Source organism: Vulpes vulpes, chromosome 4 (assembly GCF_048418805.1).
Source record: "Vulpes vulpes isolate BD-2025 chromosome 4, VulVul3, whole genome shotgun sequence".
Classification (NCBI taxonomy): domain Eukaryota; kingdom Metazoa; phylum Chordata; class Mammalia; order Carnivora; family Canidae; genus Vulpes; species Vulpes vulpes.
In genome coordinates this window covers 95,351,390-95,370,625 of record NC_132783.1, presented here as the reverse complement: position 1 = coordinate 95,370,625, position 19,236 = coordinate 95,351,390, and the positions used below count along the sequence as shown (strand labels likewise).

The following is a 19,236-nucleotide window of genomic DNA, read 5'->3' as shown; positions in this document are numbered from 1 at the left end:
GCCGGGGTCGCCGCAGCCCTGGGCCCCTCCCGGGCCACCTGTGCGCAGGCTGGCAGGCCTGGGAGAGCCCGGATCCGGAGCACCGATCCGCTCCGGGTTTCGGACTCCAGACCCTGTCCCTGGGGACCGCGCGGGGCGGTGGGAGGCCTCCCCGCCCACCGCCCCAACCCCCTCCCCGGGGGAGCCTCGGGCCACGCCGGGAGGGATCCCCTGCGCTGGGGGTGGCCCGCGCGCGCGGCGTGGGGCGGCCCGGCCCCTCCTTCCTCCTCTCCCGCCCCGCCCTGCCGCCGCCCCGCTCCAGTGCTCCAGTCCGGGTTTTGAGGCTCCCGCCGGCCCGCTCCCCGGCTGCGGGCTCCGCGCGGCGGCTGGCTCGGTGCGCGGCGCGGCTGGCGCTGCGCTCCGCCCCGGCTGCATTGCCGTGCTCCCGGTGCCCAGGGGAGCCACGCGCCGCGCGCGCCCCGCAGCCGGCCGCCCCGAGGCAGCGCAGTCCGCTGGCATGGGCCCCGGCGGCGCCCCGGGCCGGGGCTCCGGGCTGAGGCGCTGAAAGCCGCCCTCCCGCCTGTGGGGCCCCCGCCCGGCCGGGCCGCTCGCCCGCCCGCGGCCATGGCCGTCCGGCCCGGCCTGTGGCCAGCGCTCCTGGGCATAGCCCTCGCCTCCTGGCTCCACGGCTCGGGTGAGTCATGCGCGCGCTCTGGGGAGGTTTGCGGGGGACTGTGCGCGCGAACGCTCGCTGCCCCGGGGGTCCCTGACCCGCTCTGCCGGACCCGGCCTGAGCCCCCCGAGGCCAAACTTTGCGAGGCGGGACGCGGGGGCGGCCCCGCGCTGCTGCTTAGCTTCCCCGCGCGCTTCCCCGGAAGCCTGGGTTCTGCCAAGCGCTGGAGCAGCTGTCAGCGCGCGGGGCTGGGGAGTGTAAACGCTCCACGCCTCCGGGCGGGGGAAGTTTGCAGGGTGCCCGGCCCCAGAGCAGAATTGAGGGTTTGGATCGACGCCCGGGGAGCCTGACTTTGAGGGTCACAGATTAGCGGCTTTTGACCACATTCCAGTGCCCAGGAAAATGAGGAGGGGGTTTAAGACACCTCTTACCGGTAGCAGCGGACCCAAACAGCTACTCACGATTCCCACTGGGCACCTGGCCTCTGCTCACGTCCAGAACACAGTGTCCTCCCCTGTCCCCGCCACACGCTCGCACAGGCACACACAGGCGTGGAGACGCATACAGCCGACCCGGCCCCTGCAAGCTGCACAATCAAGGGCCCGTGGCCCCTGGCCAGGGCCGTGGCTCCCAGCTTCCTTAGTGCGTGGGGGGCCAGAGTTGTGTAAGGTGGGACCGCTGCTGCTTTCCCTTCTCCCTTTCATTGCACCGCCCTTCCTCCTCCCTTCATGTCCCGTTGGCCACCCTAACCTGCTTGGTAACTAGGCTCTCAGCCCACCTCCCTTGGGGTGGGGGGAGTTCCCCTGCATCCTTTGTCTGCTCTCCCTGAGCTTACACCTAGGCTGAGTTGTTAGGGCGTCCTGATCTCTCCTGGCTGCATCCATTCACTTAACAGAGCTGAGCTTATGTTTGTATTGGGATGGGGGGTCGTTTGTGTGATTAAGGGGGCATGGGGTTCACCTCAACAATTCTTGATTCTTGCTACCCAGAGAACCTGGGGGATGCCTCCCAGCATGGCCAGGCCATTGTTAATCCTAGAGGTCAGAAGGGAGCGTTGGGGTTCCTGAGATGCAAAGCCAGACTGATTGGAGATCTATGAGTGAGAGCTGAGACCAGCCTGATGATTGAGGCTGATGGCTGTTTCTTTAAAGGGTCTCTGCGTAGCGCATCCTGCACCCATTCTGCCTAGCTGCCCTCCTCACTCTGCCCCCTCAGTCCTCCCTCTACCCTACCCTGTTTTCCAACATCCCATCGTCCTCCCCAAACCCTCACTTTAACAAGCCCTTCTGCCCCATAACCTCCCTTTTTAATCCTGACTGAGCTGGGAGGCTGCACTGCTGCTGGGTGTGTGTTCACATTGCACACATAGCCATGTTAGGGTTGTGTGTGCAACCTTCAGGGGATGTAGGGTTGGAGAGCTGATCATGGTGAGCTGGGGGTGTTCATGCTCCTCACACAGGAGAGGTGTTGCCAGATACCAAGTAGGTACCCAGGCAATGTTTACTGAATCGGCTGTATGGTCATATCTGCATGTTGCCCACATTGAGCACGTGTGAGGGCTGTGGGTTGGCATGTGTGCCCTGGCTGCGATGGGGGCTGGCAGTGTGTGCAGCATCGGTATGTGTGTGGCCAGATGAGCTTGTGTGACAGCCGGCCTGCGGCACGTGTGTGTCGGTTGTGAGCAGTTGCACAGGTGAGCATGTGTGGATAAGGGAGTGATGGGTACTGGTGAGTCTGGGTGCCACAGCCTGGGGGGTGTTACATGGATTCCTTGGAAGGTCATAAAGTAGGGGAACTGCCTCCCTGGCTGGTGGGGCACCTGTTGGGGTCTGGTCCAAGGTTGCCCAGGGAGCTGGCAGGTGGGCACCAGTGCCGCAGGGCTACCCTGGAGCAGAGGCTGCCTCTGGGCATCAGCTCCCAGGCCTGTGGGAGGAGCCTTTGAAGGACAGGCAGGGGCCATTCTTCTTATCTGGGGCCCCTTACTGCTGTTTGCCAGAGGCTCTGGGCACACATGCCCAGGCAGCCTGGCCCTGAGATGACCCCAGCTTCTCCTACACCTCATCCCACACCACCCATCATCTCCTCGGCAACAGCAGCCAGTGAAAAATATGTGTGTGAGTGGCTGAGGGAGGGACGGCCAGTTGGGTGGCAAGGGGCTCCAGGGGCAGTGGGATTGCCGTGTCCTGCTCCCCAGGCCAAGAGCCCACCCTCTGTCAGCGCCTCACACAAAAACATGTCCCTTTAGCACACTCACCCCCTGTGGGTCCCTGCACACAGGGACCCCACTCTCACCTGTCACACCCCTGTCTCCCCACTCTGGTGAGCCACTCACACCTGTTGGTTGCCCTGTCACACAGATCTCTGCACTCCTGGGGGGAGGGGCCCATGAGGAGCTGGCTTTTCTGGAAGGTGGTGCTAAGGGGCACTGAGCTTTGGTATTATCCATCCTGACCCTAGCAATCTGCCCTGGTGGTCTCTTCCTCAGGGCCCTCCCCCATCCTCAGAGCTGGGCCTGGACCCCCCTGTCCACCCCTCACCCCCAGACTAGGGCAGCTGGTTAGGGGGAGGGTGTCTTAATTCTCTAGGGCTAAGAGATAGCCCACTCTCATTTTGCCTTGGGGATGGGGTGGGCTCTACTTCAGGGCCCCCCAGGTATCCCCAGGAGAGGGCTGCTCCTCTGGCCCGCCTGTGCCCCCTTCTCCGTGTTGGGGTGGAGCTGAGGACTGGCATTGATCCAGGTAGCAAACCCCCAACTACGAGCCACTGGCAGGTTCCTTCAAGCAGTCAACTTTGGCCTCAGCCAGGGGCCAGGAGTCTCTCCTGTGTTACATACCTTCGTCCTGCCTGGTGCTCCCTGGTCCCCAGAAATGCAGGGTCAAACCACATAGTCTCAAAGGCAGGAACAGCCTCCAGCCTGGGGTGGGGGTGGGGGGACCCCTTCTCCACACAGAGGCCACAGTGTTGGGTTTGGCTGCTGCCGGGGAGCACATGTGTCCATATGCATGTACACCTGAGTCTGCTCTATCCAAGCCAGCCCTCTCCTGCCACCCTTCCTCGCCTGCCCCCTCCCCCTAGTCCTCCAGCCTGGGGCTGGAAACCTGCAGTCTCTCCCAGGCTCTCTCTTCTCCTTCACGCTTCATGTCTAATCTGTCACCGAATCCTCCAGCTCTGTGCTACTTGTGACATTGCTCATGTCCCTGTCTTCCTTTGTTACCACTCCTGCCCCCCAGCCCCTTTCTCCCTCACCTTTCCCACCTGGACCAGTGCAGTGGCCACCCCCACTTATCCTCTCTCTGGGGTTCCTCTGCTTTGATTAATGTCCCTGGTATCCTGGCTGGAACCTCCCTAGAAAGCCTGTGGCTCCCCGGTGCCTAAAGGTAGAGTCCAACCCTGAGCCTGGGGACACGTAGGGAAACACCTGCATAACCACGCACGAGTAGGCTGTTCCACTGGGACTTGGCTTTAACTGCTGGTGGGCTGGGCATCCACACCCCCAGATGAGCTCTGGCTTCTGCACCATAGCTCCCTTGCCTTGCAGACACTGGTGCCCCCGGCCCTGCCAGCCACACTCCCCACCCTGTAGCCAACACCTGCTGTGTCCAGACCTAGGCCAAGCCCCCCGCTGCTGCCAGTCTCAACTGTTGTGCTTATCTCAGCTCCCAGCTTCAATCCTGCTCCCTCCAAGAGGCCTCCCCAACTCCTCCCAGGGCCCATGTAGGGACCATGGCATATGAGCTTTGAGTGGCCTACAGGACAGATTCCTCAGCCCTGGAGAGGCATATGGGGCCTGGGCAACTGCCAGAGGCTTCTGGCCTGAGATGCCTACCTATTCGCTTGTGCCAGTGCTTCCTATGAGTATTGCCTCTGTCTGCAGCACTGTGACTCTGTTCTTGGTCCCTAATGTGCTCCAGGTCATGATCAGTCAAGTCAAGCTCATTTTTTTCCTCTTTTTTCCCTCCACTTGTGTTTGGGCTCTATGGCGTGGTAGGGAGAGCTGCTACAGCTAGGGAGGGCAGAGAAGTTGACTCTGCTCCCCTTGGCAGCCGTCCCCATCCCTGTCCCTGAATACAGACTGCTTCACTCTGGGGAGGCTGGAAATGGCTCCTGTCCAAGGTAGGAATGAGCAAGTTAAAACCCCACTATGGGCTGGCTGTGCCTTGGGCCCTCACACAGATGGCAAACCAACTCACGTGATCATACATGTTTGTGGGTTCTTTTTTTTTTTTTTTTTTTTGTGGGTTCTTCATACAGGTTGTGTGCCCAGGTCTACTGAGCAGGAACCTCCCTGCTCATTCCCACCCGTCCCAGGCATAAATGTTCCCAGATGAGGGTCTTCTCATGCAAATAATGTTATTCTGGGCCCCAGCCCTGTAGACTCAAGCCCTTGGAAGGTGGGGTTGAGCGGCACGGAGCCATGATTGCCCATCCTGTCCCTGACATTCTGTCCCAGTAGCCTCTTTCTTGGGCCCCATCCCTATCCTCAGGAATGGATTTGAAACCAAGACTCGGGCTGCTCTGCGCAGAACCTATTGGGACTTTTGGCTCCTGAGGCCAAGCACCAGGAAAGTCTAGTCTAGCTGAGCCCCAGCCATCATCACCCAAATGGCAACTCAGCTTCCTGTGACCAATTTCCCTTCACTCCTCTTGTCTGCTCCCACAGGAATGGCATTGACAGGTCCTCCTGTCTTCTGGAGAGCCTTAACCTCCTCTTCCTGTCAGGTAGTGTAGAAAGGGCAGGGGCTTTGAAGACAAATGTGCCTGGGTTTCAGTCTAAGCCACCTGACCTTAGGTAACTTTTATTTCCCAGCCCATTCCCACATCTTTAATGGGGTTGTTTCTGTTTCCTGAGGTCATAGTAATGAGATGATGGGTAAAATAGAGTGCCTCAGGATGGAGTTCAACATGGAGCAGACAGCTATGGCTGTTTATCTCTTTCTTCCATTTTCCCTGGCATTGTAGGCATGAGTTAGGACAGAGCTAGTCTTGAGGTGATTGGGGCCCAAGCCCAGAGATAAGAGAGAAAAGCATTTGTTGCTGCTCCAGCCCCAGGCAGGAGTCCCAGAAAGGAGTCATGCTTTTATTTGGAAGAAGTAACTGCCCCCCCACCCGCCCCTTTCTTTGCCCTTCCAATCTGTACACATATCACCCCTGCAGAGACTTGGGGCTGACTCAGACACCAAATCCTCTAGTGTGTGAAGAACTCTGTTTGGGGTTCTATGAAAATGATGATTTGGGTTCAGCTTGTCCTGGAACCATGTGCTGATGATCAGCTCTGATGTCAGAACATGGCAGCAAAAGCAGTGGGGGCCCTGGATGGGATTAAATTCTAGTCCCAGCTCTGTCATTTGATTGCTTTGTGATCTTGGACAAGACACTTAACCTCTCTGGGCTATCTGCCTCTTTGTAGACTAAGCATTGGACTTGATGACTCTATTGGAGCAGAGGCTAGTGCTCAGGGAGGTGCCTTGGGAGCCTGGAGTGAACTGTGCACTCAGCAGCAGGTTCCCCCCAGGAACCACTTACACCTGACCAGCACCCACCGAAGCCCCCAACCACCCCAGCGGTAGCTGCTTGCATTGCTTGGAGCCAGGTGGCTGCTGTGGCAGGGCTGAAGGTGGCTGTGAAGCAGAGGGAATTGTGAGTTCCAGCACCTGAGTCAGGAAATAAGGCCCTGCTTTAGCTGGTAAACACTCACAATGGCAAAACCAGGTCTTCTTAGGACCCCCAGAAGATCAGTGTGCCAGTGCCTGAGGCCTACCCTCTTCCTAGGCACTGATGTCAGATGGCACAGCAGTGTTTGGCCCTTCGGAGCCAGAACCCTAGGCACGTTGAGGATGTGATGGAATGGTTGAGCCAGCAAGTTCCAGAGTCTGGGTTCGGACCAGGACTTGGACTAGGGTGAGGCCAGGGAGGTGCTCAGGGTGCAGAAATTAAGTTGTGCAAGTGCAGAATCAGCCTCCTTAAACTTTGTGCCCTTGGCACTCCCTGTACCCCACCCTTGGGTATCTGGCCATCAAGCTGGCCATCAAGCTTTTCCCTGTACTTCAGTTTTCTTGTCTGTAAAATAGAGTGATAAAAGGACCTGGTGCACAGGGTTGTTGTGTGGATTAGGTGGACAAATGTATGTCATTGTGTGTCACAGTCCTGGCACACAGTAGGCACTCAATAAATGTGAGCAATTGACCATGATGGATATGGCAGAGGGCACTGTTTTGTCCTCACTTGGGCGGAGTCCTTGGTACCATCTTTGCAGAAGAGGGTGCAGCTGGGGGCCCAGGTGGGAGGGCGGAGCCTGAGGGAAAGCTTGCGTTTTGGCCCGTGTGTTTTCTCTTTTGCCCCACCCCCACCCCCTCCTTCCTGTCTCCAGGTGTAGTTGTAGACAAGCCCATCCCAGCCCTGTTTGAGATGGGGAAGAGGGAGAGACTCGGAAATCTGGAGAGGCCTGAGTGGCAGCTGCTTACCCCCAGGGCAGGCCACAAAGGGGCAGGTTTTAGGTCCCACTTAGATGGGGGAGGAGCTCCTGAAGAGAGCACCAAGGGCCAGTGCCCCATGGGTGAGTCCCCCAGAGCTAGGACCCTCCCCACACCTGGGTGTCAGAGCTCTGTCCATCTGGGAGGCTCAGGGTCACCTTGAGCTCCAGGCAAATATGTGGCTGAGATTTGGGGAGGGGAGTCAGTCACAGCCAGGCTACAAGCCGAGCTACAAGTGCAGGGCCCTTGGGTAGGGATCTCTGACCCTGGATCCCATCTCTGACCTGTACTCCCCCGCCCAGCCTGGAGGGCAGGTGGGACCCCACCCGCCCACTGCCCCACCCCAGAACGTCCAGCAGAGAGTCCGCAGGGAGGACACCTGGAGGGAGACCCTCCCCCTCCTGAGGCAGAGAACAGATGGAGTTGAGGGGCTGCTGTGCCCCTCCTCCGCATCTTTTCCAACCCTCTCTCTGCTCCCCGAAAAAAGGATGCCAGGAGCCAGGAGCGGGCAGGGGCAGGTAGGGGTGCTCCTTAGCGTCCCCGCGAGGAGAGCCTGCCCTGCTTCCAAAACGCCTCCTCACTCGGTGGCCGGGTTGTTGGGGTAGCCTGCGGGCAGCTTGCCGCGGCGGGGGCCCCAGCTAGAGGCGGGCCGCGGGCCCCGGGCACGTTAGCCCCGCGGGGCCCTAGCGCCGAGCCAGTGGGAGCCCCAGCCCGGGGGTTGGCGGTGAGCCGGCTCGCCCGCCGGGGCCCCGTGGAGGCGGCGCGGCGCGGGGCAGGGCCGGGGCAGGGGCGGGATCCCGCCGCCCGCCGCCGCCCGCAGGATTAGCGGCTCTTTGTTCGGAGCCTGTTGACAAGTCCCCGGCTGAGGCTGAGCGCCCGGCTGCCGGGGAGCGGGCGTCCCTCCCAGCTCGGCGGCCCGCCCCGGAGGAAAGCGCCGCGCCGCGCGGGAGCACCGCCCGGGGGCGGGGGGCGGGGGCGGGGGCCTCGAGGGCGCCGCTGCCCGCGGTCCCATTTTACGGATGCGGGAGGGTACGTCTTCCTGCAGCCGGGAGTTCCGAGGCAGGTCTTTCAGTCCAGAACATCCTACTTCTGGGAGGAGAGAAGCCTGGCGCGGGGCGAGGAGGAGCCTTCAGCGGCTATAGACTGCTACACTGTTTATTCTTAATTAACTTAGTGATGGTCGTAATCATGGCCCATGCTGGGCTCTGCCTGCATCATCTGATCAGAACCTCAGGACAACCCACAAGATAGGTGAAGTTAGTCCCGTTTATTAGATGAGGACGCTGAGGCTCGGAGATGTAGCAAGGCTGGAACCTTGTTACTGCTTAGCCTGACCCCCTTACCCACCCACCCGCCCGCCCCCAACACCATGGGTAGCAGAACACTGGCATTTACTGTCAGGTGCCCTCATGGACATGAAAGACTATGGAAGAAAGTCAGAGGACCTTGATTCTCTGTGTTCTCTTGGGCTAATCCCATCATCTCTCCAAGCTCATTGTCCCCTCTGTATCCTGCCTCCTGACCCCACTTAGGCAAGGCTGTCCAGACCACAGAATTTTGAATATAAAAACCCCTGGGTGTTGGCTTTCAAACTTGCCCCAGACCTTGCATCTTCAGGTGGCTGGGACCACTCAAAGCCACTTTCTGAGAATGAGGAGGAATCCTTCCCAGTAAGCTCCCCCAAATGGCTCCTGGCTCATCCTTCTGGGGCCACACTGAATGGCTTCCCCCTTTTTCAGTTAAGATGGCCCCTACCTGGCCCCATCTGCTCTTTCCAGGCCAGGCACCTCCAGTCCTCTCAGCTGTTCCTCATGTAGCATGGTTCCAAGCCCCTTCTCTTGTTACCCGCCTCTGGATGTCAGCCTCAGCTCCTCCCACTGTAATACAATGCCCTGGCATGAACTAGCACAGGATACTAAATGTATCTGTTGCAAATATTGGGAAACCCCATCCAAAGTGACTTAAGCGAAAAAAGGGGATTTATTGGCACATGTAACTGAAACACTTTTTGTGCCCAAGATTGCAAATCCGAGAAACCACTGAGGAGCCGACACCGATGTAATCACACGAGGGTTTAATCACAAGCTTGAGCCTGGGCCCAAGTATACCCGATGCAGCAGAGCAGGGACTTGGACCCCGAGACTAAGAAGCATAGTAGTGTTATAGGGGTCCGTGGCCAATGAGATTGTAACATACGTAGAAAGGTGCACAGTCACCCTATAGTGACCATTTGAACTAGCCTATTATTCTAGTTAGAATTGGCGCGCAGGTTTGGCGGGCAAAAGAGGGGTTTTCATTCCTTGGCGGTTAAAGGTCAGAGGTCCCGCATTCCTATGTGTGCTGGTTTCTGGTAAGGATGTGCTTAATATCTAAACTAGGGTGAGGGAGTGCCTTAAACAATAGGCAGGTCATGTGGGGGGTTTTACATGAGATGGCAGGTGTAGCACAAAATGGAGTTAGTCCTGCTCTGCTTGTCCAGGGGTAGGGGATTTTTGTTAGATTTCCTGGGTCCCACAGACTCTGAGTAGGCTAGCTTCAGGCATGGTTGGATCCAGGAAGACCCATGTGACCTGGATCCATGCCTCACCTCTGCTCTTTGGGTGTTGGCACCATTCTCCGACAGCCTCTCTCTTCACAGTCCCAAGGTGGCTGCCACAACTTGCCAGGGCTACATTCTTGCAGGCCCAGTCCAGGAGGAAGGAGAGAGCATGGCTTCCCTCAGCCATCCAACAAATGTCCTGCTCCTTCCTCACTCGGCCTACTCAGGTGCTATGCCATGTGAGCCCGTCCCCACTACCAGCGGTTGTAGTTATGCAGTTTAGCTTGGGCCCAAGCCACCTATGCCACTGTCCAGCTTGTCCACTGAGGAGAGGGGCACGTTGGTCTCAGATTTAGCCAGTGTGCCATCAATATAGGTTACCCAAGTATTTAATAAGAATGCTGAAGAGCACCAAGGACACAGCTTAAGGCTCAAAGGTAAAGACCTGAGTTTGGATCCACCTTAGCTATTTAATCAGGGGTGTTAGAAAACAATGTGGGCCATTCAACAGGTTTTGCATTTCCTTAAATGTGCTGTTATCTAGTTCATGTATCTCCATTTGCAGATCCTGAGATATTTTATCAGGCTGAAATCCAGACACACTGTTTCCAGTCTGGCCCTGATCTACCAGAACAGTAACTCTATAATGAGAGAAGCTGATCTGGAGGGAAGGGTCTGTGGGAGTCGCAGAATGTCTCTGTGTGTCCCTACTTTCCAGGGTCATCTGTAGCTGACAGAGAAGCTCCACTGGAATCATGCCTGGGGTTTGCATTGGGTCACCAGGCTGTGGCCCCTTCAGTGGACATTTGTTGGCTTTTGATTGTCCGGCTTCCATTCCTGGTCCCATTAGGACCCTATGATCTCTCCCTTTTTGTATACAGCCTTAATGGGGATTTGGGAGGGGAGGCCAATCTCAACAGCAGGGCCCAATGAGAATGTGAGTCATTTCCCTAGCCTGTTTCCTTTCTCACTTCATGGCCTGCTTTTTAAGCCTCTTGTCCCTTCTCTCAACAACCCAATTTCTCGCCAGTACTTTCCCTTTTTCGCTTAAATTTGTGAGAATCAATTTTATTGCTTGCACTTAAAGAACCCTGATGCATTCACCAAAACCAACTTGTCTCCTCTAAACTGGAGCTCATGCATCTCCTTCCCCATAACCGCTCCCACTCCCACTTCCTCAGAGGTCAGCACGAGGTCCCCCTACCGGCACCTGGGGTGGGTTCTGTCTGGCCCAAAAGACCCACACTCATTCACAACAACCACTCGGCCTCTCTGATCGTGCCTTCTCTTGATTTCAGTGCTTGCTTGCTTGCTTGCCTTTTTTTTTTTTTTTTTTTTAAGACTTTATTCATGAGAGAAACAGAGAGGCATACACACAGGCAGAGGGAGAAGAGGCTTCCCCGCAGGGAGCCTGATGTGGGACTCAATCCTGAGCCAAAGGCAGACATTCAACCACTGAACCACCCAAGTGCCCTGATCTTCAGTGCCTTCTTACTAGAGTTTGTTCCTCCACTTCAGTGTCCTCAGCTGCAAAATGGGTGGGATGGGGGGGTTGGTGGGAAGGCCGGCTTCGCTGAACACCCCAGTCAGCAGGCCTGCCCTTTCATGCTCTTCTTCTTGTACCAGGTGACTTTGGCATTTCCCACAAGCCTCAGCTGGATCTGAGCTCAGCCTTCCCTGCATGCCTCTCCACTCCATGGCTCTTGGTAGTGGTTTTATACTTGGATCAGGGCCATCTTTCCATGTTGGTCATGTGTGATCAGAATCTGAGCCTACCAGATGTCTCAGAGCTTCCCTGACACTGTTCTAGAGACCTTCTTTCTCCAGATCCTTTGGGATCACACAGCCAGAGGTCCATTTTTGAGACCCATTCCTCTCAAGACCCCTTTCCTTTGAGATCCCTGGGCTCGACTGGGGGGCCTGTCTTGGTGTGAATCTCCTGAAGCCCACCACCCAAAGGCCAGGATGCCATTCTGAGGATGGTCAGCATTCCCTCCCCAACAGTTATATGCTGCTAAATGTTTAACACTTGGCACTCTGGGATAGCTGGCGGGGTGGGGGTGGGGGCTGATTTGCCAATTTCCAGGGTGTAAATACTCCCACTATGGCCTATTTTAAGATATCAATGTGATGTCAACTAGCTTGCAAAATTCTAGAAATTTTAATGATGGCTCTCTCTCTCTCTCTTTTTTTAGATTTATTTATTTTAGAGAGAGAGCATGTGTGTGCTCGTGAGCAGGGGAGGAGCAGACAGGGAGAAGGAGAGAAGCAGACTCCCCACTGAGTGGGGAGCCTGACTTGGGGCTGGATCCCAAGAACCTGAGATCATGACTTGAGCCAAAATCAAGAGTTGAACGCTTCACTGATTGAGCCATCCAGGCGCCCCAATGATGTGCTCTCTTTAGCAAAGGTGAACTGGCTCTAGTGCACTGCTATTCCCTGGTCACCCCAAGGAAGGGAGTGACATAGGCTCTTTGGGCCTCTGCCTGTAGGACCCATTGATCTCCCCAGGCTTCGAGGGGCTGCTCCTACCGGACACCAGGCTGGCTCTTTGGTGGCTGAGCATGAGGGTCACTGAGGCTCTAGTGCTAAAAGAGCTAGGGTTTTGCAAGTGACGGTGTGGCCTTGAATCTTAAACTGGGTGACCTTAGGTAGGTGACTTCTTCAGCTCTCTGTGCCTGAGTTTCCTCATCCAGAAAATATACATAATGAAAGGTTCCTGCCTCATAAGGCTGCAAAGAGTAAATGAGGTATTCGTGGAACAATGTAGCCCCAAGCCAGGCCCTCAGTGAGTGCTCCGTAGGTGGGGGTTGCAGCCTGTCCTATGTGGAGGGCAGTACGCAGGCCCACTTTGGGCCTCCCTCTATGACCACACCCCTGAATGTGGGGGGAGTGGAGCACCAGGTCCTTGGTTGCCAGTCCTGGCAGAGAGCCTCAGGCGCAAGACCCCACAGGTCTAGAATCGTGGGAAGGTGCCTATTCTGGGGTACAAGCTTTTGGGGAAGGGTTTGAGAAGGAAGGTTGCCGCAGTGAAGGATGACTCATCCCCCAGTGACTTGGACAGGTATGACTCCTGATGGCCTGGAGGCCTAAGGATGAGCAGAGCAGAGAGGTGACAGGCCACAGTGACATTTGAGAGCCTAGATGGGCCTGACAGGGGTAACCTACTGCTGGCCTGCAGACTGGATGGACTGTGGCTGCAGGGCTTGTTCCTGGCTCCCCCCATCTTCTGCCCCTGAGTTCCAGGGGCCCTGAGGCCAGAAGGAAGGGACTTCACTTGGGACCTTGGCATGTGGTGGGATTGGGCCAGACAGTAAAGGAATGGGGGAGGACACAGGCATTCCCCGGTGCCAGTATGTGTACACGGGAGCCCAGCTGGAGCAGACAGTGCCTGTGGGGGACCAGCAAGCAATAGGCTGGCTACATTGTTGAGCTCGGGGGTGACAGGAGGTGAGTGGTGTTTAAGGAAGATTAATCTGGCAGCGTATGGAGGATAGATGGGAGCAGGGAGAGGCTGGAGGCAAGGAGACCAGTCAGGAGGCTGCGGTGGTCATCCGGGCAAGAAATGATGAGGTCCCCCTTCCCAGGAGCAAGCAGCAGGGATGGAGTAAAAGAGACAGATGTGGGAGCCATTTTGAAAGGAGAAGCCTCTGGCTGTTACATGTGGGGTGCAAGGGCCAGGAAAGAGGCAAACGTGATTCAGGAGCTTTTGAGCCAGGGGAAGTGATGTCAGAAAGAGAAAATGGACTGGGAGCTGTGTAATGGATGGGAGAGAAGCCAAAAGAGCAAGAAGGCTCCACAGTACTGTGGCCTCCAAGCGGGAACTCTACGTGCCAGGCCCTATCCAGAGCATGGCCATCAGTCTGGGCACTCTGGCCATAAGCAACAGAAACTGCCTCTGGCCAGCGAGTAAGCAACAGACTTTTTTTTTTTTTTTAAGATTTTATTTATTTATTCATGACAGAGAGAAAGAGAGGCAGAGACACAGGCAGAGGGAGAAGCAGGCTCCATGTGAGGAGTCTGATGTGGGACTTGATCCCTGACCCCGGGATCATGCCCTGAGCCGAAGGCAGATGCTCAACCATCGAGCCATCCGGGTGTCCCAAGCAACAGACTTAAAGTCATGTCCTAAGGGAGAAGTCCTCAGAGGTGTGGGTGCTGATGGGGTTGTGCTAGTTAATTTAAGGCACTGAGGGCAGGAGGGGAAAATGGATTTGCTTTATTCTTTGTAGCCCCAGAAGGTAGGGTTGGGACCAGCAGAGGGAAGATGCAAGAGGCTGAGAAAGACCTTCCTAACAGGTGGTGACACAGGTAGTCTTAGCAGGCAGTGAGCTCCCTATGGGGTTGCAGGGGGTGGGGGTGGGGTTGATGTTGAAACCGGCACTATTGAGGCCTCCCAAGGAGACCAGGGATGGGAGGCAGGTGGCCTCGGTAAGGCTCTGTGGTGAAGGGCAAAGACTGGAGCTCCAGAGCTGACTTGGACTCTACTCTCAGCCCCACCCTTACTCATTGTCCTTGAGAAGTTTCTTGCCCTTTGGGAACTGGGCTTTCTGGCAGGTTGACCCCATCTCATGAGATGTTGTAGCCTCTCTGGTGCCTGTACTTTTGAGTATTAAACACATTTCTCACAGGCACGGCACCTGTGCCCTTCCTTAGCTGACCTCCTCCCCATCGCCATGCCGTCCTATTGGGACTGCCAGTCCCGGGCAAAGTCCTGGGTGCTGTGATTGGTTCCGAGGGGCAGCATGACCGGCCAGGATTCTTCTCATGGCTTGTCCCACTTGAAGGTGGAGAGGTTGCCTTCTCTACCTCTGGGATTGGCAGCTGTGAGGATGCAGGTGGGGGTGCTAGGCCAGTGACAGCTGCTTCCCCATTGTGCAGAGAGAGTCTGCCCCTCGAGGGGAGTGAGGCTAATATATAGGGAAATCAGAAGGTGAAAGGGAAGGTTGTCCTGGTGGCCCCGAGGCCCTGGAGGCTCGGGTCTCTGTATCAGTCCCATAAGCTGTCCAACAGCCTTTCTGGCCCGTGAGCCAAGAACTTCCTGTTTTAGGCTTATGCCAGTGCAGGTTGGATATTGGTACCTGAAAAGGGCCTGGCACAGGAGAAAAACATGATGCTGTTGGCAAGGCACCCACCCAAAGGTGGCAATATGCAGGGCACTCAACCACCAGGCGGCAGATACGACATTCTAAAATATAGAGAATTCACACACACACAAATCCATATTTCTGGCTTCCCAGGAAAAATCCGATGGATGGGACCAAACCCATTTTCCTGGGTGGGCAGCAGCGGGGACCAGGCTGCCCCCTTGGCACGCAAGGCTGCATTCTCCACCCCATACACAATCTCGGCATTTGGCAGGATTGAGGGCCTTCGTGGGCACGTTCCTTCCCCTTCCCTCCCTTCCAGCTTGAAGAGCCTGTGGCTGGGGCCTTGCATTTCACCTGTTTCCTTCAAGGCCACAGCAGATCAGGTGGGGATGTCTCACAGACCCCTGGCAAGGCAGGACTGGCACTTTGAGATGCACTGAGGGGGGGGGAAGTGGAGGTGAAAGGCCTGTTCACAAGGAGCCAGCCATGGGCACCCTGAGCTCAGATCCCATCCTAAGGAGGGATTGGGGACCGCTGCCATTGGCATAGGAAAGGAAAATTTGGGAGGAGTTTCTGAGGAAGCCAGGAGAGTTTCAACTTTGGAGCAGGGCTGGGAGGCAGCTGCAAGGAAGGCTGCGGGTGGGGAAGGGGCATGCAGGTGAGGCCTGGAGCTTCCTGGGTCCTCTGCCTGAAAGCACAGAACCAGCGTTACTTCTCTGGTGTCTGGGGGAAGGCAGGATGCCAGGACTCAGAGGACACTCAGAAATTGTAGCGTTGGGGTGCCTGGAATTAGAACCAGAAAAGGCTCAGGTTCTGGTGGACTCTTCAGAGGAGACACCTGAGCAAAGGGAGCCGGGCAGGGCCAGCTTGGTTGCAGAGAGGTGTTTGCAAAGCACTTTCACAGAAGCTCCCTGCAGGTGGACTCAGGTGAAGTGACCGCCCAGAGTCATATTGCAGAGCCAGGTGGCAGCCCCGGGCCCTCTGCGTGCCATCTGTGGAAAGGAGTGGGGCAGAAGGCCCAGGGCCCCAGTGAGCTTTGGAGGGAAATGGAGAGGTGGACTGGGGGACAGGGCAAGGTGAAGGTGGGGGCGCAACAGTCACTAGGTGAACATGGATGGAACACCTCCTGTGTGCCAGGCCAGGTGTTCTGCACCATAAATACGCAGTGAGCAAGGCAGGAACTGTCTCTGCCTCGAGGAACTCACATTCTAGTGGGAGGAGATGACCATAAATGAGCAAATTCAGATAATGAGGAATGTTCTTCAGGAGTTGGAAGGCAGGCAGAGAGGCCACATTGACCATGGGTGAGCTCACACAGGCATGTCAGGTGCTGGTTAGACTGGATAGTCAGATGTCTCGGAGGAGGTGACATATGAGCTGATATCTGAATGACAGCCAGGGCCAGCCGTGGGTGCAGTGGCCTTGGGTGGGAATGAACCTGGTTACTAAGGGGTCTGCTGTGGTCTGGGCACAGGGACGTGTGGAATTAGATGAAGAGAAAGCATAATGACAGTTCTGTGTTCATTCATGCTGTGTGCCCCCTTGTCTACCAGAAAGGCACAAAATTGCTGAAGCAGATCTGATGAGGCCAACAGGGGTCAGGAAGATGGCTAGGAGTGTGGCACAAGAGAGCCCAGGTCTGGGGTGGCTAGATGCTGCCATGGCCTAGGGGTCAGGAGGCCTGGGTCCCAGTGTGAGCCCTGGGACAGAAGCGCTCCGCTGCCTTGTCATGAAATGGAGCCTGTGATCCAGAATGACCCAGGCCTGGACTGTCCTGGAGCTGATCGTTAGGCAGGGGTGGGGAGAGGGCAGGGAGCTAGGAGGGTGGGAAGGGAAGGTAGGACAGGCCACTTCAGCGCTATTCTCCGGTCTCATCGCCTGCTTGCTCCCCCCACCTTCCCAGACCAAATAGCTAGCCTGTAATATGTGCCGAAGGAAGTCCAGTGAGGTTGAGATTCATTCTCTTTTCAAGTACTTAAGATAAGTACATATATACACATATTTTTTAATTGGAGTGAAACTCACATAACATAGAATTAACCATTTTGCAGTACGCAACTTAGTGGTGTTTAGTACATTAACAATGTTTTACAACCATCAGCTCCCCGTAGTTCCAAAAGATTTTCTTCACCCCAAAGGATACCCCATTAGCAGTCACTTCCCATCCCCCACCCTCCAGCTCTTGGCAAACACCAGCCTGCTGCCAGTCCCTGTGCCTTTGCCTGTTCTGGGTACTTTTCATGTAAATGGAACCGTACGGCATGTGGCCTTTTGTGTCTGGCTTCTTTCGCTTAGCATAATGTTTTCCAGGTTCATCTGTGCTGTCACATGTATAAGGTACATCATTCCTTTTTATGGCCGAATAATACTCCATTGTATGGGTAGACCACATTTTGTTTCTCTGTTATCATCCATTTGGGTTGTTTCCACCTCTTGGCTATGGTGAATAATGCTGCTTTGAACACTCTCGTGTATTTGTTTACCTTTCAGTTCTCTTCGGTAGATACCTAGGAGTGGAATTGCTGGGTTGAATGGTAGTTCCAGGTTTAATTTTTTTGAGGCAACACCAAATCGTTTTCCTCAGCAACTGCACCATTTATGTTCCCACCAGCAATTCATGAGGGTTCCAGTCTCTCCACATCCTAATGCGTATTTCTGATTCATTAAATCCTTGCAGAAATTGTTTTTCTCCTCTCCTGGTGCTCCTGCTTTGCTAATGCCCGAGTCTGTGTGAAGCCTGCCACCAGGCCAACCAGCCCTGCCCCGCGCCCGGTCTCATGGTCCAAACCGGCATCACAGGGCAGGCCGAGGGGACCGGGGCAGCTGGGGGACACGCGATCCTGCCACAGGTGGTGGGTCAGGGAGGCTGTCGAGGTTGGGGCTGCCCCTCCCTCTTTCTCCTGCACACCCCCAGCTGGGAGCTGCCCTCGCCACCCCTCTGCTCTGTTTCGTGTGTGTCTCATCACCAGGATAAATGTAGCTACAAACAATGCGGCGGGCGGGGTGCTAATTTGTCAGACGCGGTGCGCGGCTGTGATTCCGAATACATTAACATTTTCACGTGAAATCATTTCAATTTTTAGTGATTAAGAAGTATTTGTTTTAAAGCATCAGGATGATCTCCTGCAAGGCCTGGGGGCCGGCGGGGGCGGGCGCGGGGGAGCCCTCAGGTGCGGCACCAGCACAGGCAGAGCTCACGCCAGTCATCCCCCTGCGCCTACCGGTGCCCGCCACAGGCTTCCCGGGTGCGGGGCTGGAGGTGGCAGGGAGTGGGTGTGTTGCAGGACAGGGCGTGGGGACCGTGAGGTCCGAGGGTCTCTTGAAGGTACTGGGACCCAGAGGCCTCAGCCCCTACTATCTTCTCGCTCTTCTCCGTGTTATTCAAGCCTCACTGAAAGTCCCCTCGTCAGAAAGGCTCCCTTTGGCCTCCTGGCCTCAAGTGGCTGCTTAGCTTCTTCTGTCTTAGCTTCTTCGTAGCACTTTGCAACATCAGAGGTGACCTTCTTTATTGACTTGTTTACTTGTTTATTTGCTACCCTCTCCACACCCCCAACAATGGTGCGCAAGCTTCTTGAGCTTGCTCCCTGCTATATATCCCCTATGCCTGGAACAAGCCTGGCACTAAATAAAAGCTCAGTATTTGTTGGATGGATGGATGGATGGATGGATGGATGGATGGAGGGATGGATGGTTGGATGGATAGACAGATGGCTACAGAAGGGGGCAGAAGACACCTCACCATACTGCACATCCTTTCATCCTTGAATCAAGCTCTCTGTGACTTGAGGAAACCCAGCGCTTCCCGGGCACGCCACCTCTGGTGTGCCAGACTCTGGGCACCTGGGAAGTACAAGTTCATTAGCACTGGAGCTGTACATATAGGCCTCCAACCCGCCCCCCAACTCTTTGTCATAACTCCCACTCTAGAACCTCTCTGTGCCTCCCTCTCTGGATGGATGGAAGCTGCTGTAAGGGGTTCTCAAGGGCTTTGGACAGATGGGGTCCTCGAGGTCCCAGCTGCTGCCAGCCCTTTTTTCCCCTCCCAGGGGCTCTCAAACAGGATGGCCTCCCCAGAGCAGCCCACAGGGCAGCCAAGGTCTGGGCATGAAGAATGTGCCTGCAGGGGGCACGTGTGTGGCAAGAATCTGCTTCTGTACTAGCGTGTATGTGATATGAGGTGCTCAGAGATTTGCCAAGTGAGAATCAGGCTCCTGCTGGCCTCTCCCCACAATGGCCACACAGGCAGCCCTTCCTCACCCTTCCATACCTCCTAAACTTGTGTGGCCCTGCACCCTCCCCCCATACCCTCAGACTCCTCCCCCAACCTTACCCCAGTGAAAGGAAAATAACTGGAAGCTTTTATCGTTCAGCAGAAGCAACATCAGAAAACAATTATTGTTTTAATTACCTGCTGTCGCCGTACAAGACAGGGAGGTTGTAAAGCGCGATAAAATCTTTCATGTTAATGGACTGCCAGCCTGGGCC

The 19,236-nt window shown here is 56.0% G+C and overlaps 1 protein-coding gene across 4 annotated transcripts in view; it reads left to right on the top strand.

Moving 5' to 3' along the window:
- The first annotated feature begins 359 nt into the window (after positions 1 to 359).
- The window catches only part of UNC5A (unc-5 netrin receptor A), a 61,812-nt gene continuing 42,935 nt past the window's right edge, over positions 360 to 19,236 (top strand). For 3 of the 4 annotated variants that reach the window (XM_026006598.2, XM_026006581.2, XM_026006589.2), the window contains exon 1: positions 361 to 673. In XM_026006598.2, the coding sequence (XP_025862383.1) occupies positions 604 to 673 (70 nt within the window). In that variant the 5' untranslated portion in view covers positions 361 to 603. Of the gene's footprint in view, positions 674 to 19,236 lie in introns of all 4 variants that reach the window. The other variant, XM_026006574.2, reaches the window with a different exon arrangement.